This window comes from Rattus norvegicus, chromosome X (assembly GCF_021556685.1).
Source record: "Rattus norvegicus strain SHRSP/BbbUtx chromosome X, alternate assembly SHRSP_T2T, whole genome shotgun sequence".
Lineage (NCBI taxonomy): Eukaryota > Metazoa > Chordata > Mammalia > Rodentia > Muridae > Rattus > Rattus norvegicus.
The window spans coordinates 143,394,226-143,416,543 of NC_141554.1; the positions used below are offsets into that span (position 1 = coordinate 143,394,226).

General features: G+C 39.4%; 1 protein-coding gene across 15 annotated transcripts in view; it reads left to right on the plus strand.

Moving 5' to 3' along the window:
- Fhl1 (four and a half LIM domains 1) overlaps nt 1–22,318 on the plus strand; it is a 59,445-nt gene that overhangs the window by 23,944 nt on the left and 13,183 nt on the right. For 2 of the 15 annotated variants that reach the window (NM_001033926.2, NM_145669.3), the window contains exon 1: nt 21,707–21,811. The exons of 12 other annotated variants lie outside the window; for them this stretch is intronic. In NM_001033926.2, coding sequence (NP_001029098.1) covers nt 21,790–21,811 — 22 coding nt within the window. In that variant the 5' untranslated portion in view covers nt 21,707–21,789. Of the gene's footprint in view, nt 1–21,706; nt 21,812–22,318 lie in introns of those variants that run through there. One more of the 15 variants, XM_087599149.1, reaches the window with a different exon arrangement.

Sequence of the window (22,318 nt, forward strand, 5' to 3'; positions counted from 1 at the left end):
GCTGAGAGCTTTTAACTACTTTACGCATCACGGAATATCCCTGTTTATCACACAGGAAGTAAATAACCATGAGCTATATAATACCCTTTGGTCCTGGCCAGAACTTAAATGTGGCATTCCAATGGTACAGTTCTTTCTTGTGTATTTTGTAGCAGCTCAGATTCCTGTGTCTCATTCTTTCCTGTGTTCTTGGTGACTCCCATGACAAAGAATATCTATTTTCTTTTGGGGCTTCTTGATGTGGGCTGATTCTTCATGTCTAAAGGCCTAGTGTACCCTGGAGAAGGATTGTAATCATGTTCTCACTGGAGGGCAGCATCACGCCCATCATCTCCAGGCCTTTGCAGAAGCCTACAAAAGTTCCTTTCAGGGTAATGGTCCTTGCCCAGTGCCCCTTCCCTTCATCTTTCTTTCAGATGTACTTGTGTCTCTTTTAATTAGGTCAGGTACTTCATGTCTGTTTTTCTTTCCTGACATGGTTTGCTCTGGCTTTGGCAGCACATATTTTCCCCATATGTCATTGCCTCTAGAGCTTCACGTTGTAGTCATTTTTCAAGGGGAAGGGAGAGCACATTGCAGGAGGGGGAAGTCTTCACTCCCTTGCTTGCCCTTTGCTTGAATGAGCAACTCATATTTCTTTTGGGTCTAGTTCTGTTTGGGTTTGGAGTCTTCACAGTCTGCTATGTTTGGACTAAAAGATACTTAAGGAAAAATAATGGTAAGTCACAGATATGTCTGGCAGAGGTGCAGCACATTTGTTAAGGTTACTGGTTTATTTATCTCCCCTATCTCTATGGCAACTCAATCTGAGTCTGGGATTTAATGGACTTAACTTTGACCTTCTGTAACATCTCTTAACTTTTCCCAGCCTTTTACTGAAAAGGAATTCATTTTCACTTGAGGAAAGAAATACACGTCACTTACAGAAAGAGTCCTATTCAGGCTCTCAAAGGTGGTCTCTGTAGAGGCTGTGGATTTTTTCAACTTAAAATTGTATTTAAAAAGAGTTTCAGGTGGATGGGTATCTCCACCCCAGTGTATGTGTGTGTGTGTGTGTGTGTGTGTGTGTGTGTGTGTGTGTATGTGTGTGTGTGTGTGTACATGTGTGTGTTAAGACTTTCACGTGGATAGGTATCCCCACCCCAGTGTGTGTGTGTGTGTGTGTGTGTATGTGTATGTGTATGTATGTATGTGTATGTGTGCGTGTATGTGTGTGTGTATGTATGTGTATGTGTGTTAAGAGTTTCATGTGGATGAGTGTCCCCACCCCAGTGTGTGTGTGTGTGTGTGTGTGTGTGTGTGTGTGTATGTGTGTGTGTTTATGTATGTATGTGTATGTGTGTGTGTTAAGAGTTTCAGGTGGATGAGTGTCCCCACCCCAGTGTGTGTGTGTGTGTGTGTGTGTGTGTGTGTGTGTGTGTGTGTGTGTGTGTACCGTGAGTTTTCTTGGTGCCCTCAGAAACCAGAAGAGAGAATCCGATCCTCTGGAACTAGAGTTACAGACTTCAGGTTGCTGTGTGGATGCTGGGATCCGAACTCAGGTCCTTAAGATCAGCCAGTGCTTTTAGCTGCTGAGTTGTCTCTCACACTTCCCAGAATCTTTGATTTTTGTAATCTTCAGTGTTCAGAGTATACATCATACTTAACAACACATATACGTATGTAGCATTATTGGTATCTGAACAATGATGTTCTTTTTGGTGAGCTAAAGTACTGTTTAGTCATTGTGTGTGTCTTTGTGAACATATTATAAGAGTTTATTGTAGAATATTAAATCAAAGAGCATTGGTTACAAATTTTAATATTTATTATTTATTTAAAGATTATCCATTATAGTTATAAATTTACATGCTCACAAATGTTTAGACTGTTGCAGAGTTTAAATTGTTAAACAGCACCATAGAAGTGCATGAGAAAGTTTTAGTTTGACCAGAATTTCCCTAGAAGTCGGCTTTGGATACTGCAAATGAAGCATTTCATCTATACCTGCCTCATGTGCATAAAGACAGAGTATCTGTCTGAGGTAGCTAGAGTCAAGCCATGCTGGACCTAAGCTGGTTTAAATGCTCATACAGCACTTAGCAGTCCCTGCTGTATGGTTGGAGGACATTTACAGAGACATTACAGTTTCAGGAAAGGCAATTTATCCAAAGTGAAGCCAGAGTGGATTACTGTATTTAAGTCTAGTGCATAGTGCATTAGTGTACTCAAGAAAAGTGTATCTCTAAGTTCTGTCACCTTCTCTAAGAACAAACTCACGTGTAAATTTCCCTTAACCTTAAATAAGGCTTACAGCAAAGGCTGTGGCAAGGGACCTTCTGACCTTCTTCTGCAAGCATCAAGTTCAACTCAGGTCCAATACAAATTGGTAAAATCAGACACCTTTTGTGAGATAGCACCAAGTCTTCATAGACATGGAGGTTGTTTCACAGTCTTGTCTCTCATCACCTCTTCTATTAATAGGTCCAAGACTTGAGAAGCAGTAACAGATGCTCACTTGTGAACCATCCACACTTGTGAGATGAGTGCTGGCTACTCTTCAGTTTCTAGAATGGAAACCTTGACTCACATATCTTAGAAAATGTATTAGGTCAAGTTCATAGGTACATCTTATAAATCTTGTTCTGACCACCGTGAGAAGAATGTCTGAGGCCAAAGCTTTTAGGCAAATCACAGATTAAGGCTGAAAGCCCCCAATAACACCAAGGCTGAACAATACAGCTGCTGTCCTTATTATTGTTCTATCCACTTTATGTCACATGTTGAAAGCCCAATGTGATGCGTTGATAATTGTTCCAATTGCTCTACTTAAGACAGCACTAAGAATGAAGCCAATTTGAAGAGAAGTGGATGAACTCTATAGAATGGCTGTTGAATAGTGGCCACATTCTCTTGTCCTGTCAGCCAGATAGGTAACCTTCACACCCCATAGACCATCTCTCATCATCTCAAACTCTTAGATTGCTGATTTCTTACTAGACTGTTCTTAATCTGAAAAGAAAAGCTATGGAACATAGGAGTTTTGTGTTAATTTGTGTTCTTCATTGAGTTTGTGAGCGTCTTCTAAACCATGAGAGTTGTATGTGTGATATAATTTCTATACATTGTTGAAGATTCTGAAAAATAATTCACTGAAGGTATCCCATGTGTTTCTTGCCTAGGACTAGTAGAGATTTGACAGTGAGCACTGTCATAGACAGTTGTTAGTGTATGCTGGCTAGGAGATTCATAACACATTTTAGCTTAAAAATTTTTTCATGTGAATTGAGTGTGATGGCTATTCTTAGTTGTGGTATTTTGCCTGTGTGTAAGTCTTTGTACCTGTGCCTACAGAGGCCAGAAGAGGGCAATAGATTCCCTGAGACTGGAGTTACAGTCAGGTGGGAGGAGCCATGTGGATGCTAGGAATTTTGACTCAGGTCTTGTGTCTCTTAACTGCAGAGCCATCTCTTCAGCTTCCCTTTCAATGGCGTCCTTTGCAGCACTGCTCCATCTATTTATTAGTTGTTGTTTTTTCAGAGAATTCTAACCATGTCATCTGGATCCTGTAATTAAATCTTTTACTATAGATTATTTAACCTGTAACAATCTGGAATATATTTCACTCCATGGCTTTAATTTTGACATTTTTAATGCATTATCAGACTCGGTGAGATATTGACATTTATTTTGGTGGTATCTAGGAAGGGATGCTAACTCGAGTGTGAAATATGCTCAGAGTCTAGGGATTTTATTTCTATCAATAAGTACTCAAACACATATACTATATTCTTTGCTCACCACATTTCATGATCATATTATTTGCACTAATAAGTCTTAGAAGACTGGCCTAGGAAATATAGCTAGGGGCTCTTTGCATATGAATAACACCAGATAGCTGGGATGGAGGACAGTAACACAAAATGTTAGTTCTACAATATCATTAGATAGCCAGGTGAGAAGTCACAGGTAGCTAGTTGTTTACCAATGTAGCTTCACTTTTCCTATGATGTCTAAGGTCCAGAAATTTAATAATAATTTAATAATAAGTACTAAGAGTACAAAAAAAGTAATTTCAGCCTGATGACTTTTACATTATGGTTCATAGATTTCTGGGATTTTCCAAAGTGTTTCAGAGGGTGTAGCAATATTTTACTTACATTAAAATTTTTATTATACTATTTTTAAAAACTTAAACCAGCAGACACATATAATTGTGTTTTCTAGTACGTTTCAGCATTCTGCAGGAACTCTTACTGTTTGACTTTAAAATAAGTAAAGGTTATTAATGTCAACTTAAAATAAAAATTTGACTAGCACTTATCAGTCATCCATCAATGTCAGTGTAGCATTTCTGTTGGGAGACTAGAGACAAAAGGTCTTCAGAAAGGCCATTACACTAAAGCCATTGGTGTTAAGGTATTGGCCTGTGAGAGCTGGTGTTACATTTGGGTTTCCAGTTACGGTGAGCACTTACCCATCTGTTATATTTAGGTTTTTCTAGTGCCTTCAGGAATCTGGGAATGGATGAGTATACACTTTAAATTTAAAACAGCCATAAAGGGGGATATACAGTTAAGAAGTTGGAGGCTGATAGATCCAGCATCATCGCTCAGAAGGGACTGTGAATGGATTAGGAAACTTTATTAAAAGTCTGAAAATGCATGTATGTAACATAGCTGTTCCGTATGAGAGTTTTAAGGACTCTCTATGCCAGTAAAGCCTTCAAATGAGTTTGGCACAGTCCTTTCATTTGGAGGTAGTGGCACTTGCTCTGCCTCCTTCCATGCCAGATGGTATTGCTCTCTCTGCCCATGGTCTTTAATACCTTTTGGAGGCCACAGCTTGTGCAGGCTTGTGTTCAAGTTTTCACATTTTTCCATATCCATATTTTACTTCCCCATTCTTTCTCTCTCCCTCCCCATCTCTCTCCCCCCCTCCTCTCTCCTCTTCCTCCTCCTCCTTCTTTTTCCTCCTCCTCCTCCTCCTTCTTCTTCCTCTCTCTCTCTCTCTCTCTCTCTCTCTCTCTCTCTCTCTCTCTCTCTCAAGACAGATCTCATAGCTTAATCTTGCTTTCATCTTAACTGTTCAGTTAAAGGCTAAGGGTGACCTTGAACTTCTGGTTTTCCTGCCTTTACCTGCCTAGTGCTTGGTTTACACGTAGATGTGTGCCAACACTTAGAGTTTTTGCCTTGCTAGGGTTTGAATCCAGGATCATTTGCATGGGAGGCAAGTACTCTACCAGCTGCATCCTGAGAGCAATATACCCATAAACCTCTACCAACATTTGATTATGAAGATCTTCAAAGCTGACTTTTTTCAGTGACCACCTACCTAGTTGTGTGCTTCTCTTCTGTACTCTGCCTGTAACTACATTCTGTTCTGCTTGTTTATGTTGTATCTCTCTGCAGGCCAGTGTATTTTTAACCTGGAGATGTATTTCAGTGAAAAGCTAGCAGATTTCTTCAGCAGTTAACTTTATATATTTTATATGCTCAAAGTCTAGCTTTTTGAACACTGCACAATTGTGGCTAACTTGGCATAGCATGCATGCAATGAAAGATGTAAAATAAATTCTTCAACTGTACTTTCAAAAGTAATAGTATTTCTGGAATTCCAGCATAGAGTTGGGAAAAAAAAACAACCAGTGGTTTATTTTAAATTTTAAACTCTTTCTGTGACCTGGGCTCTGCCGACTTCTCATTAAATGAGGGTATACTTACAAATTTTATTTTCACCATTTAGAAGCCAAATAACTTCCTATAGAATTGGGATCGTCCTTAAAAGAGTTGTTCTCATCTAATGTTGGTCTTTGCCATCTTCTCTGTTGCATTTAGAAGGCAGGAGAGCAGCTAACTGAAGTCTAAATTGGTCTGTGCTGGATTCAGTCCCAAGCCCTGGTCTTAAAGTCAAAGTGTTAAGTGCGAATTATTAAATCAACACTCGATACACCAAATAGAGCATGTGGGGATGGACATGAAAGGTTCCAGGGCATGGCTTGTTGTCCCTGCTTCTGCAGAAAGCTCTCCCTCTGGTCTTCTAAAGCTCTGTCGGTCCTTTCATTCTGTCCCCCAGATTGGATCCCAACACTTCCTTGGCTATGGGGATGACTGGACATGTTTCCTTTTGGAAGCACTCACCAGTACTCTTGAGGTAGCCACCAGGAAGGCCCTTAAAAGTTTTCCATACTCCTGCAGGGACTAATCCTCTGTGGTCCATTTAGGTTTTCAGCTGCTCTTGCTTGGGTTGGGAAATAGACTTCTGTTGTTAGGAGAGAGAGAATCGCAAAGAATTATACTAAAGACCTATATAAACTTGACCAACTGCTTCGTACAGACACATGACCCATTAACTGCCTATAAAAACTCATTGGCATGGTGGGATAATGTGCACCATGGTCTTGAGAGAGACTATTAGGTTGCAAAGTTTTTGATTCATCTACCACTGACTTGCCCTTTGATCTGAGCATGTGACTGACTTGTCCTGTGATAGCTTCATAACCACCATAATAAAACTGATTTATATATATATATATATATATATATATATATATATATATATATATATATGAGGTGAGTTTTAAGCTATATCCAGTTTCTGTTACAGGTCAGATGTATAAAAGACTTTATTAGAATTTACGTATGCACATTAAGCTTTCAAATCAGATTTATTTTCACCAATAAAATTTAGGAATACTTCATATTCTGTAGGTCATTTATATAGTACCACCAATTCAGTGATATTTCCATAAACGAGGTGAGATTAATGATATTAACTATAAGGCATATGTTTAAAATATTTAAAATTTGACTGTTCTGTGAGATTTTGGCTAGTCAGCAGGGGGAAAGTTCTCCGCATTTACGAGTATAACAGGTGACAGTTATATGAGCTTCTAGTCTTAGTTTGCCCTCCCTTCTTACGGTAAGGTATTAGTCTGATGTCTTGGTTTGTCTATCTATAGCATCTGTAATGCTGTTCCACTAAAAAGGGACCTGGTTTACATTTACTAGCATTTGAGGATAGAAGGTGGCACAGAAGTTCAGATTGCTGAGTAGTGAGCATCTGTTTGTGTGGCTAATGACAATCTTGACAAATTACTAATGACTACATTTAGAAAGTTACGGCTCTGGAGGGAATTGATATTTGATATTGTTGTTCTGTGTGTTCTAAGTTACCATCATAACAGTAGGAAAATAAACCCTGTCCTGGCTGTGTTACAGAGGGATTAATCACTTCTTCAAGTCGTTGCTAAAGCTCTAGCCCTTTAAACAAGAGAACAGAAGTGTTCCTTCTTTTATTGCCTCTTTTACAAAATAAAATCCTTACAACTAACTGTCCTTATACTTCTCCACTTGTTGAAGTCTGATCAAGTTATTTGCTTTGTAAAGAATGAAGGATGAACCATGTCAATTACTTAAAGTGGCTAAAAATACCCGATGCAAGTACGTAGAGGAGAGCGAATGCTTTTGATTTATACATCAAAGCAAAAAACCAAAATTATGTGAGCTTGCCTTTTATGCATTTGTTCCAGCTACTAGTGTCTTTGCAAACGCTTGGATGTTATCGAAGTATAAGAGGATTGAAATAGTTCAACTCTGTGAAATTGAAAAACCTATATTACTGTTTTCTAAATCCAATGTACTTGAAAGTTTGTGCCAAGGTGAGAGAGAGGCTTCTTTTTTTTTTTTCTTTTCTTTTTTTCTGGAGCTGGGGACTGAACCCAGGGCCTTGCGCTTGCTAGGCAAGCACTCTACCACTGAGCTAAATCCCCAACCCGAGAGAGAGGCTTCTAATCACAGAGATTCTTGGTCTTTTCATAGTAGTCTGCCTCAAAGTTTTATGCCGTGAGACATAGGAGTCAGGTGAAAACTGAGGACATCTACATAGAACCAAGCCTGATTTATTTATGGATCAATATGAGACATATAATATTTTGACCACATAACATTTATGGAAATTCTATAGGGAAAGCAGGACAGCTATTGATATCCCTGTTTCATTGAGGAACACACAAATTAATTTTCTGGTAAACAACTCAGCAGTCCAACTGTCACACTGGTGGAGAAATGGGTTCCAGGCGTGGCGGCCCTCCTCTAGGTACAACACTAAACCCAGAACAAAGTACTCACTGCTCTCAATCTTGCTAAATAAAAGACTTAAAATGAATTTAAGTTCAATATTTTTATCTCAATGATTGTACTAACATTTTAACCGAGGGTTTTGTTTGTTCTTTGAGACAGTCTTGGGAGATTGTCTAAGCTTGCCCATTACTTGCTGTATAGATTAGGGTGACCTGGAAATTGTGGTAATACTCCCACCTCTGGCTCGAAAGTGCTAGGATTACACATATATACTACTAGTCCTTGTTGAAATGGTATTTGAATTTGTTCAAATATTGATAATTAAATTTCGTGTTTTATATTCCTGAATTCATGTCGTCTGTGTATCATCCCCGATCCAATATGGTAATTCATATAAGTGTAAGTATGTATTTGTGACATTAAATGGAGAGATAGTTTGAAGGGAAATAAGAGTAGATTTGTTTATCCTTATATACTTCTGTTTTGCTGCAACACTTCACATTAACATCTAGCTGTGTACTTTTTAAACACAGTTCCCTCAGAATACCCACCACCTCTGGTTTTTACAATCTTTCCATCTCTTCTTCCTCATAGATCCCTGAACCTTAAGGGTAAGGTGTTTGGTTTAAAAAAATTCCATTTCGTTACGATTTATAAACATCAACCCTTCTCTTGCAAACCACAGCTAATTTTTTTTTAAAAATGCTCAATGTGAAATTGGAGTAATGGTACTGGTGATATTTAATTTGTGTAACTGCAGAAATTGTTTAATCAGTGAGAAATAGTCAAGGACCCTTTGTCCCTTCTTTTGGTTACTTTTATGACCTTTAAAAAGCAAGTGCCCATTTCAGAAACGACTGAGCTGTGAGGCTCTGAGCAGCAGGGCCTTCTTGGCTTTGAAGTGGGAACATCTACAGGCCGAATCTACATTTTTCTGATGGAGATATAATTGAAGATTCCATGGTAGGCTTACATAATGAACAGGGCTGTTGCTCTGTTTTCCCAGCATGCAGTTTTAAGGTCAGACCTGTGACTCAGAGCTGTGCACTTTCTTGGTGGTATGCATCAGTGGTACGTCTCCAGTCTCAGCATCCAGAAGGGCTTTGCCCAGCTCAAGTTGCTCCCATCGTAATCCCTAGTTGGGAGGCTACCTTTCCTTTTTTTAGATAGATAAAGAAGACAACATGAACACTTGATCGCCATGTACTTTAATGTTTTTCAGCATAAAGTCTTAGTGAACACCAAGCCCTGCCCCCTTAATTGAGGAGTAGGTCCTGTATTGACACTAATACCTCTTGGTATTGTTCTGCATGAGTGTGTGGTGTATACAAGATACATATAAGCTTTTTACTAAGTTGGATGTTTTAAAGTTACTTAAAATCAAAGGCAAGGTCCTTTGATTTGGTGTAAAGAGTGTACACTTGGAATCAAAAGCTATTTCTTCTCTGGGCGGCTTATTAACTAAAGGTTATCTTAGCACAGTTGGCATGAGATTTCTAGATGGCATCTTCTCTTTGTGCACGGAAATAACCTGCCATCTCACTGGGCTTTGAGTGCTACCTGATCCTCTTGAGATCTTATATCCATTTGCTTTTCTCTTTTCTTTTCTCTGTAGTTAAAACTCCCATCCCTTCAGTGTGACTGAGTCTTCTTGACTTGCTACATTTTTTTTTTTGTGCATCCCATCTTTTAAAAACATGTTTTCACAGCACTGTTTATCAAGAGAAAACAGTAGAAGTTGAGATCTGGAAACAGTGGAGTTACCTACTCAGTTGTGCTGTATCCATGCAATTGCATACTGTCTACATGTTAAATGATGGAAGCCCATTATGTACTGGCATGGGCGCATATCTAAATAGAAATAGAAATTGCAACGGAATAAACAGAAAAAAGCAAGGTAAAGAACTGAATATATAATAAAATATCCCCAGACTTATAAAGAGATTAAGATATATAATCTCTCCCTCTCTCGCTTGCAGCCCTTCCCATATTGATACCCCCAGACTCCCTCTCATATTCACAGCCTCTTCCTGTTTAATTTGTGTTGTTATAAAAGAGTGAAAAAGATAAGGAATACTTAGCTTCCTAGATCCCCAGTGTCTCTGGAAACCTCAGAAGACAATGGAGGCTGAGGTAGGAGGAGCACAAGGTTAAGGCTAGCCTGGGGTACCTGATGTGAATCTGTCTCAAACATACCAATGAGCATGAATTCACAGGAAGAAGTGGATAGGTGGTGACAGGCAATGGGAGAATAGCGTTTCAGTATATACTCTTGTACTTTTGTTATTTTTGAGACAGGCTCTAACTATGTATGGCTGTCCTGGGACTCACTCTGTAAGCCAGGCTGACCTCCAACTCATAGAATCTGCCTGCCTCTGACTCCCAAGTGCTGGGATTAAAGGTGTGCAAATATATGTTTAAGGACTGGTGAAATGGCTTAACAGGTAAAGGGGCTTGCTGCCAAGCCAGGATACCTGAGTTCAATTCCTGGAACCAATATGATGAGAACCAACTCCCTCAAGTTGTCTTTTGAGCTCTGAATGTGTACACACAACCCACTAAATAAATAAATGTAAGAAAATGTAAAAGCACATATTTAAAAAATCCTCTCACAAAAAGATACTTCTAGTAGCATTACTTATTCTATTCAAAAAGTAGAGACATGCTTTTGAACTAAATATAAATAGTCCATGTTGAGAATAGATTCCAGAATTCTCTGAATTCTGATTTTGTGTAATTTATCTTTCCAATTTTACCTCTAACAGAAGCCTGTCTCATAAATAAAACACATTAGTAACAACTTTAAAAAAAAAAAGTAGAGACATTCCAAATGTGTCAGCTAATACATGAATGAAGAATATATTGTGCATCTATATATTAGAATATCATTCAGCTATGGAATAATGAAATAAAATTAGTGAAAGAGATTGGACATGGAATGCCAATTGTCTTAGTTGGGTTACTAGTGCTGTGATGAAACACCATGAACAAAAACAACTTGGGGAGGAAAGGGTCTATTTGGATTATACTTCCAGAAGCAATGCTCATTATAGAAGGAAGTCATCACAGCAACTCAAACAGGGCAGGAATCTGGAAGCAGGAGCTGATGCAGAGGCCATGGAAGGGTGCTGCTTACTGACTTCCTTCTCATGGCTTGCTCAGCTTGCTTTCATATGGAACCCAGGACCACCAGCCCAGGGATGACATCATCTACAATGGGCTGGGCCCTCCCTTATCAATTACTAATTAAGAAAATACCTTAGCGTCAGATCTTATGGATGTGTTTTCTCAATTTGGGTTCCCTCCTGTCAGATGATTAGCTTGTGTCATGTTGATATAAATTCCTAGTTAGCCAGGGCACTACATGTTGTACGATCCCATTTCTATAATATAACATGCGCTGAAGTGGCAACTCCATAGAGACAGAAAGTAGATTGAAAGGACTGGGTATGGAAGAAGAAAGTGACTGCTAAGAAGGCCAGGCTTCTTTGGGAGTGGTAACCGTGTTCTGGAGTTAGATAGTATGGATGGTTATTTAACTATATGAATGTGCTAGACATATTGAAGTATGTGCATTAAAAGGGTGGGTTCTTATGCTGTGTTATTTTTGTCGTGTATTTTATCTCTACTACAACTTGGTGAAGTCTAGAACTTGGAAGCTTTAATGATCATTGTGAACATGTAAAGCCATGCACAGCTTTCTTGAGTTTTCTACATAAGAAATACTGTCATTCTGAAATATTTTTACATACCATTGCTGGTAACTCCAGAAGACTTGATGCCTTTTGGCTTCTTTTACTACCATTTCACCAACAATCTTTATTTTGTAGAGGAATACTGTTAAGGCAGATGAATCCCTGATTGCTAGAAGTGTGAGTAAAATTAATTTTTAATGGCATGGGGTTGAGACATTATGACTGTGGGCCTTCCCTAGGCTCTGCCACTAGAGGGGAGTTTGCACAGAAGTCTAGGGAAGACATGAGAGCAGTCTGCCCTTTCCTCCAAGCTGACCCCACAGCTCTCCGCAGCTCTTGTCTTATTACTTCCCAGGAGTTTTACATTGCTCCTGTTTCTTTCCATTTGTTCTCTTGGAGTGAGTTGAGTCATACGGTTTAAGGAGGAGATAAACTTTAGGAGTCTTGGTGATCTCTGTATACCTGACAATAGAGCTTTTTTTTCCATAGTCACATTCTTTCCTAGGGACTGGCTCATTGTGAATTGCTATGTGTAGAGGGCCAGTTGCTGCCATTACATTTGTCCTGCCCACAGGTTGGTTAGAAAATTATTCTTTTTGATTTTTAACCTGGAATTCATCTTGGCATAGACATGTGAGGATGACTTTGGTGTGTGTTTGATCGTGTGCAGAGCAAACAGTGCCTTATATCTAACACTTGAGACCTTAGGCCTTTCCCATACTTCCTCAAGCTATGATCCAACACTGGCAAATTCACTTGAACTGCTGAGTCTGTCCTATACATGACTTAATCAAATATCTCTTTGATATACATTCCCCTGGCATTCACTGAAAATTGGCTTATAGAATGCAATTGTGGTCCGCATCCCAGAGCTGGTTCCTAGCTATAAGCAGCCTCTTTTTGTTGGTGATGCTGAGAATCAACTTAAGTTCTGAGATGCAGGTGAGCCAAAGTTAATCTTCCTTATTTATTCATACTCAGAAGTCATGTTGAAATGTCTGTAAACTCTGGTCAAAAAAGGCCTTCTCATCACTTTGTTAATTGGGTTCTTTCTTTGTAGGAAGGATATAGGAAAGACCTGTAGTCACCCCAAGACTAGGCAGGTGCCCTCCATCTACCTAGCCATGCCCTTGAGAATCCAGAGAGCTTTGTTGTCGCTTGGTCTCTCTTGTTTGTTCAGAAACCATTCTTATTCGTGTTTGGATATGCAGCCCTTGCCTATGGGCTTTTCTGGTGCCAGCCTTCATTCCTCTGAGTCCTGAGGACTTTGAACTTTGCTCCAAGTTCTCTAGTTATTCTCAGGCCCATGGTCTTTAAAACCAGACTCTTGGCCAAGGTCCCAAGTTCTTATCTCCTTTCCACATACCTCCTGTGAACTGGTGAACTTAATAAATTCTACTTGCAGGAAGCTGGTGTTTGGGACAACTACATTTTTTGCAGTGTTGTTATATAAATAATATGTAGTGATTGCTGTGTGTCACTCATTGTGCTGAATTACAAATATGCTTTAATTTTTCATAAGAATAGTATCACATAGGTCCCATCATTATTTCCATTCTATAGATGAGCAGGTTGAATATCAGAGAAGTTAAATAAAATTTTCTTATGTCATACGCTAAAGAAGTGTTAAAGGTAGACTCTCCATCTAGACATGGCTCCAGACTGCATTGCATCAGCCAATACATTATTTTACCTGAACTTCATATTTATAAAACATATACCCATATTAAATTTGGAGGAAAGTCACAATTTCTTTTACTTTAAGATGATGATTGTTGAACTAATCTCATGTAAAAGTAAGGCTTAAATTTCTTCTACGGGAGAATTTGAAAAGTTCTGTTCAATTCACAGTTTGAAAGTCCCTGAATGCAGTAGAATAATTAATTACTCTGTCTCATTTTTCATACCTGAAGTAATCTGGCTTCATGTACAAGAGGTGCACACTCCCCATATTTGTTCTTTTTGATTGTTCCACTGCTCAAAAATAAGTGAGAATGAGGCTGGAGAGATGACTCATGAGTTACAAGCACTTGGTATTCTTGCAGAAGACTTGTTTTTCATTCCTAGCATCCACATGTGATTCTCAACTGTCTAAAATGCTAGTTCTAGGGGTTTCGATGCCCTGTTCTGACCTCCACAAGTACCAGCCATGCACATGGTAGACAAATATATGTGCAAGAAAACCATGTATATACATAATGCTAAAACTTTAGAGAACAAGATGGGCTGAAATTAAGGTTAATGGGACAGTCTTTCCAAGTATGTCTTTTACTAGCTTCTGCCACCTTAGACCTAGTTAAGATCCTTTTTGAGGTATGCTAATGGACTGTATCCAGGGCCTTGCCTGTGTGTAAGCCTGTGCTCTCCTACTGTGTGCTATCCACAACCCTACCGCACTCCTTTCCGTGAGGCCCGTTTGCTTGTCCTTGTGTTCTCATTGTGTTCAGTGTGCTTGCCGACTACCGTAGAGAACATATTGTTCCGCTCGCGGAGATCTGAAACTGCTCACTCTTTTTCTGAAGCGTCAGCTGTTCTGGTGGATCCCTTCAACCTAGTCTTTCTGTGTTACAGCTCGGTGTCACTTTGAAGTTAGCCAGAGTTTATAGTCTTGTTGACTAGATTCTTAGTGTCACATGAGAGAATCCACTATGTTTTATTTCCAGCTCTCATAATTGTCCCAAATCTCAGAGTTAGTGAATCAAGTTAGTCTCTGTTGATAATTATGAAAGATGAGGAACCACAATCATCATTTATCATAAGCCTCATTCCCAGGTTTTGTGCTATAATGACTAAAGACCCCTTATTGGAATCAGTTTGACTGTATATGAGGAACAGTGTCTTTGAGTTGGAAATTATTTTCAGCATGACTATGAAATAGTCTATGCAAATGAGAATACCCCAGACTTGACCTGTAATGTATTCTGCTCCTTCTAGAATCTCTGTTCTCATCATCTATAGACTGACTGTCAGGGAAGACAAGCTACCCATTGGAGCTATATTCTATTGGTAGACCACACACCAAGATTACCAGGTCAGTTTTCACAAAATAGTGCCTGGCATGGCACAGCAGAATAGCTCTTTCCACAGAAAGTTGTTCTTGTTTGCCCTCAACATGAGTCACTGTGGGCTGCCACTCTCTTGGATGTGCTTGTAAGTACTCTTGGGTGGAGTCTAGATTGAGACATTTGTGGGGCAAACAGAGACAGATAGAAGCCAAGTGAGCTTTAGTCGTTTGATTTTTTTTTCAGTTTGCCCCAAATCCAGATTGGCTCCTCCAATGGTTACCTCCAGCACCTAACAAAGTAGGGGCTTCCTGGTGGCATCCAGGCACTTCTTGGACTCTTTTTTCCTGTCACCCTTACATTCCACCACATTTTCTGACTCTGTTTTGAGCAAACCCCACTCAATCACTCCTGAGTTTCTTCAACCACAAAGCTTCAGTTCAAGAGCTATGCTCTGGTTATAGTTTGAGGAGAGGAATGCATAATAGTGTAAAATAGCCACCCTAGTCCTTTGGTAAGAAGAAGACAGCTTATATGCCACCAGTCTGAGTATTTCATACAAGGAAGGAGGAGGGTTTGTGAAGAACTATGGACTCTTTCTAATCAAGGCAGTCAATCAAAGTTGTCAGCACTAAGGATAAAGATACAAGGGGGAGGGTTGTAGCTCAATAATAGAGTGCTTGCCCAGCATGTTCAAGGCCCTGGATTCCAGCCCCACTACCAAAGAAAGACTAAAGGCATGGGTACTTTATTTGGCTTGTTCTTCCCTTTGAGGATAGCTGGGTAAATGATAGAATAGCGCCATGGAATGCTTAGCCCTCTAACATCTCTCTGAGGCTTGAAAGGCCCATAACAGGTGGACTTGGTGAATGCCAGGACTGGAGATGCTTGAAAGGGTGTTTTGAATCATGGCACATGGCAACAGAGAAATAAAATAGATCACAAGTGACTGGTAGAAATAGACTAGGAGAGAATTTTAACACCTAAAATATGACAAAGATTTATCTCTACCAGTAGCATCTCAGATTCATAAGACATTTATTTTCTCTTTATCTGAGAGTCTATATTTACATTATATGTTTTCTTCTAAAAGTTTTCTTATTTCCTTGTTCCAATTTTCTCTTTCTCTTTTAAGTACCACCTCTGGTTTTTGTTGTTGTTGTTCATTTGTTTTAATACCTGAGGCCATTATAAAGCCTTACTTTAGTAGCCATACCTTCAGTGTTAATTACATTAATGGTGACTTCTGGTCAGAGTCTCATGAGAAACATCTATTGGATATGGTTGTGATAGTTTCTGTATTTTTGATGAGGGTCTTTAAAAATTTGGGAAAGGATAGACTTGAGGGACAAGAGACTTTAAAATTATTGCTAATCATGGAATGACATTTTTTAAAATCAAAGGAAAGGGAGCATGGCACGTACTTCCTTCGTAACCCCATGTGAGTATTATAAAGAAACCCTGGGCCATGGTGAATTGCAATGTGAATTATCTTCCCTACACTTATGTGGCATTTTCAATTCGCCTTGCTATTTGTAGTCTTTGTTTTGTGTGTCTTCTGCCATTTGTAGTGGGTATTTCCCTCTCCATAGCCAGTCTTGTTTTTTCTCTGAGATTCTGAGACCTTGGGAGCAAGCAGACTTTTGGGCTTTCATTTGCCTCTTGTGTTATGATATGGCACTCGTGTGGTCCCAGAGTGTTCCTTCATTTTGCTCTTTCATGGGTATGCTGGGAATTGTGACATTTAAGAAGTGACATTGCAAAATTGGACATGTCAGTTGGCAATAGGGCTCTTCCAGCCTTAGAGAGTGCCAGGAACTCGAGATGGCTGAGGCTGCTCTGGACTTATTTCTGGCAGGAGTACACAGGGTGAAAAATACTCTGGACAGGTCAACACTGAATCACATCATATCATAGTACATGACGAGATGCGTTAATCTTGTGTTTAGACTCACTCGGGAGAAATGGTGGTGGAGGGACTTTTAGTCTGACAAAATTATACTGAGGGAAACATACAGTGTATTAATTTATTAGTAGTAGGCAAGAATAAAATAATATATAAAAGTTCATGATGAAACCACCAAGACTCCATTCGGGATTATGATCAGGCTCTTGATTTTGGCCACGACTAGTGGTAGTTAATTGTTTAAGTTTTCAGTAATTTGGAAAATGTCTTGAGTCAAAAGAAAATAGAGTGAGACCAAAGGCTGACCAGAAGTCACTGTGAATGAGGAGGAGCTCCTGAGATATACGTGCACCAAATGGGTCACTGAATTTGCTGTTTGACTCTTGTTTTCACCCATTTGAACTCAGTAGTGTGATCCACACAGTGGCAGTCGAGAGATAGAGTTTAGGATTAATTGCAGCATGAGAATTCTCACAGGTGAGAGTCCATTGTTATCTCACATTCAGTCTTTCTTGGCTTTAAAAGGTCTAGATCCCATTAAAGTGTGTTTGCTGTTGCTGTTACAGAAGAATGTTACTGTAGAGGACTGAATGAAGTGCCACTCCTTTCCGTATTTTCCTGCTCACCTAGAATCTCAACTGCAGGTGGCTTGTTGTCTGTATCCCCTCCTTTGCAACCAGTAACCCCCATTTTCCTGTCCTATAATATCCCCTCTACCTAGTCCTTCCTTTCTGTCCCCATTGCCAGCATCTCACATTCTTTTAGTCCTATAATATCTGGTCAAATGCAGTACCCTTCAAGGCCGCTTCCCAGCCTTTAGGCTCTTCCTCTGATAGCTACCCTTATCACTGCCTATATTGCTAAGGTCATACTCTTCCTGTGCACCAATCGAAAACTAAGCCCTATGTGCTTTGGCTTTCCTGCCTCTAGTCTTGGTTGCATTACTTCCTTGCCACTCTGCTTGTAATAGACTTCTCCCAACAACACTTGATCCTGCTTCTTGAGTGGGCTTCGTATTCCTCTCAAAACTTGACCCACATTCTATTTTCTTCTTGAATGGCCTTTCCACCTTCTTTGCCCAGTACAGTCTTCACTATTCACGAATAAGTCATGGCATAGGTGCCATGATCTCTATCAATTGTTTTCTGGTCCTGATCTTGACATAATTTCTGCCAATGATAAATAGTGTTAACATTATATGTCTTTCCTGTAATATCATGCTCTGCCTTCCACAAAAATAATTTGTATATTTATCCACATAATACTTCACAGTAAGGATTACACTTTATTTTTCCTGTCTAGAAAATCACTTTGCAGCACATAGTAGTAATATTTAAGAAGTGGTTTTCATATAAGAAAGATGAATGTATGGGGTAGTATAATCATGGCTAGATCCCATTGAGAAGATAGAATGTATCCATGAATAGTTAGAGGACACGACTGAGTAGATAAACTGATATAAATGACCTTGAGAGGATCACATGCTAGAGGGGACTGAAGAGATTTGGTGCCTAGCACTCAATAAAAATTCATCCTGATCTGGCTAGCACAGGATAGGTGCCAAAGAGAATTGTTGACTGACTGCCAGCCAACTTCCCCGACAGTAGTGTAAACAGTACATTTTTGTAAACAGTACAATGATTATCAAAGAGATTGTTAAACATCATACTGTTGATGTATAACAACATTAGCTCAAATGCCAATGAAGTTAATGACTGTTTGGGTATCTGCTAAGAAGCCACTAAGCTGTTTGAACCATTATCTGTTGTTACTGAGAAATGATTTTACTCATATAAAATATTTTTAACGTTTTAATTTATTTCCATTTTATCCTCAAATTTAATTAGTTCTTTGAAAATTTCATACAATATATCTTGATCATATTCACGTCTGTCTCTAACATTCTACCACATTCAACTCCCGTGGCCCCGTGTTGTCTGTTTTTTGAACCAATCAAGTACAGTTTGTGTGACTCCTATACTCTTAGGTATGTGGCCTTCCACTGAAGCCTGGTCACCCTTCCAGGGCCCACAGCCTTAAAGAAAAAGGATTCTTTCTCTCCCAGCAGCTATCAGTTGGCAATAGCTACTCAGCTAGAGGTTGTACTTGGTATCCACCCTCTAAACTGGGATTTTGTCTGGCTAGCGCTGTGAAGGTTTTGTACATAGTATCATGATTGCTATGAATTCATATGTGCAAAGGCCCTGTTGTGGCTGGAAAACACTATTTCCTTGTGGTCACCCATGACACCTGGCTCTTACATTCTTTCTTTTTCCTCTTCCACAAACACCTATAAACCTTGGGAAAGGGGATGTAGAATAGAAGTCCTATTTAGGATTGAACATTCTTCAGTATTAGCCTTTATGCTTTGACCAATTATGGCATTTTTCTGTTAATTGTCGTCTACTACAAAAAGAAGACTCTGATGAGAGTTGAGATATGCACTAATTCGTGGCTATAATAGTAATTCATTAGAAGTCAGGTAATACTATGCCCGTATAGCAGAGTAACTGTAGTATGCCCTCTCTTATAGTCTATGACCTGTCCAGCCATCAGTTCTTAGCTCTAATAATGGCACCGGATGTGGTGTTCATCTTGTAAGGTGGGACTTAAATATAATCATAAAGTGGTTGGTTACTCTCATAACATTCATGCCACTCTTGCCCCACCAGGCTGATCTTATCAGTCCAGTTGTTCTTGTAACTTGCATGGTTCATAGCTGGGTAAGACAATGATTACTCTTCTCTTCTGGTACTGTATATAGTACCTTCCAGCACTGTGAAAGCTACCCAGTAGGAAGGAAGCTTAAAGATGAATACTAGCTTGATTTCTCAATGTTCTAAGACTCCATATGTAGTATCTTCTTCAAGAGGGTCTTCCCATCAAGTTCCATAAGGTAACCAACAATATCATCAAAAATATCCCATAATGTTTTTAGTTTGGTGAAAAGTCTAATTTTGTGAGAGATGATAATAACATTCAGAGCCAATGTCCAAGAAGATGGCAGTTATGCCTTATAAAGTCTCTTACTTAGTTAAGCCAAGGTATATGGTTGGTGTTTGTCGCAAGTGGAATAAATGCAGTAGTAGATTGAGGACTCAGATCACACTGGCTTGTTGTCATTGACTAGCGATCACAAAATAGTTCTCTTATCTTTATTATATGTTCTCTTATATTTGAGGCAAAATAGACCCAAGTGTATTTGCCAACTTCATGAAGCCATATGTCCATAATCTGTGTTTGCTTTTCAAAATGAGCTAACACCTAAATGAACTGCCACCCCAGTGTCAAACTTGAAACGAGAACTGATGTCCTCTGAGACAGCATTAGCTATACAAAGGTTATTGTCCACAGCACTGTTAGGCATTTAAAAATACACAGGCCTACTGAAAAGAATGCCTTACTAAAGATCTGTAAGGTTAATTATCTAAGAAAGTAAGAGCATTTACCCTAGGTGAACAGTGTACATTGATTTTAAGGGTGTGGTATTGTTGTAAGTAGTCAGCCTGTTATAAGTTTATCATCCTGAACAAGGAAATGTTAAATGATAAAAACAAGAATCGAGGAAGGTGTGGAAGTGAGCACAATGTCATGTATTTTATTTTCCTAGGCTTGTTTTTTTTTTCAACTGAATATCCTGAATTTTATTCTTATGTCAGTTTCCAGATAAGCAAGAGTAAGTAAGCAGAAATTTCAGCTATCTTTTTGAGAAATTTCTCCTCGAAAGCTTGAAGACCAAAATAACTGGGAAACTCATTTATCCATCTCGCCACACCACATGTGCCTACTCCAATCAGACAAGATAGTGGTTGCTAAGTATCTAGCCCAGGGCCTGTCCCTCAGTGAAAGTCTGCTCCCTTTCCTGGAGTGTATAACCAAAGTCACTTTTTAGAGTCTAGATGGGACTGTGTTTTGGAGGATTAATTGACACATTTGGCTTGTCTTAATATATTCCTCGAACACATAGCTTTTGAGTACTTCCTGGGAGCTCAGTTATATTCTAAATGAAGCCGCTAACACGGAGCAGAAGAAAGAATGAGAAAAACACAAACACAAACAAGAAGTCACTTTGATGTCTGCTTTTAGAAGGGCGGTGGAACTGAAGGAACACTGGATTGGGGATAGTAGCAGGGCGAGGATGGGAGCGCCCAGTTAGAACTGTGTGGTTGGAGACTTTATTCTTGGAGTGGCTTGGAGTGAAGACTTGACATGGGGAGAAGAACAGCTGGGAGAGGCTTTGGGCTGAGAGGTACAGGAGACAGCAAGGAAGCCAGTGAGGTGGGAGCCAGGGCAAAGGAAAGGTCCTCCTAGACAGACTTTGAGGCTTTTCTTAGAACCTGTTCACAATCACCAGTGTCCAGCCAATGTTATCTCATGGAACTACTATATGTATGATGGTTGATATTTTATTCTTGTTTTTATCATTATCTGTAACAGGAAAAATGTCAGGTAGACTGTCTCTATGGTAGATGTAGCAAAGAGTGCGTGCGTGCGTGTGGGATCCGTACCATACTGTTCTGTTTGATGCTGGACTTAGGGCGCTTACAATTGTTCCCTGTCACACTGATCTGCTACTTGCTGGTCCATATCCAGGAAGACAGTAAATGTCTATAATGCTCTTAAGCCCTCTCATTGTGGTGTCTTCCTTTAATTACACTGGTAGCAAAAGTCCATCTCCTATTGTTACTTTCATCATTAGCGGAACAAATATGCATTATTTATAGGACCAAAGGCAAGCTCCTGTGGCATAGAAAGTAAATTAATAAGGTTGGCTCAGCATTAAGCTATGTCAGAGCTGAGTCCAATTTTATCCCGGTCCAGGGATGACTTTCTATGTGGCCTTTCTGGCTCGGAAGCAAATTTGGATGCTGAGTAGCCTCGCAGGTATTTATATGTAGCGTTTGGTATTTTTACTGGGTCCTATTCTTCTCCCTTGGATCACCTAAAATGGTTAAGAATTTTCTAGTGGGATTAAGGTTGTGATCTCAGGGGAGGGTGGGACATCTGCTCTTGGTTATTTTTGTGTGAGCTGCTTCCCCTTAAATGTATGTTCACAAATGAGCCTCATCATCTGGGCTTGAGAGAAGACGGGTGTAGGTGCCGCTCCTGAACTTGGCCTCTGAGCCATGGCTTCTCAAAGACACTCAGGTAAAAAAAAATCTCCCCGTTCTTTCTCTGATCCAGAGGATAGTTGTTTCAGGCCAATGAATCTGTCACTGGTCTAAACGATAATTTTGAATTGAATGATTTTAGTGCTGTGTAAATGGTAAGTAAATCCTGGCTGCTGTTCGTTCTGTTTTAAAGATGAAAGCCTTCTTCCTCAAATTAGCTTAGATGCTTGATTGATTTTTTTTGTTAGATTTGTTTTTTACTTTATTTTACATTTCAGGATGCCTTGTGTGAAACTAAGATATGATATGAGGAAAGAACTTTGATTTTGTTGTTGTTTGGCCTGGGTTTTAGGAATTTTGGGTCATTCATCTCTACAGTACTCTAGGTATTTAGGGAAAGGGAAATTGAGTCTGGAGATGGAAGGAGGATTTTATCTGTAACAAAGTATCCATAAATGACTTAAGACATCTTTCCTTTTTTTGAACAATATTCTTAATTTTTCTAAAGAATCAGTTAAAGGTCTCTTTGTTATGGGAAACATGG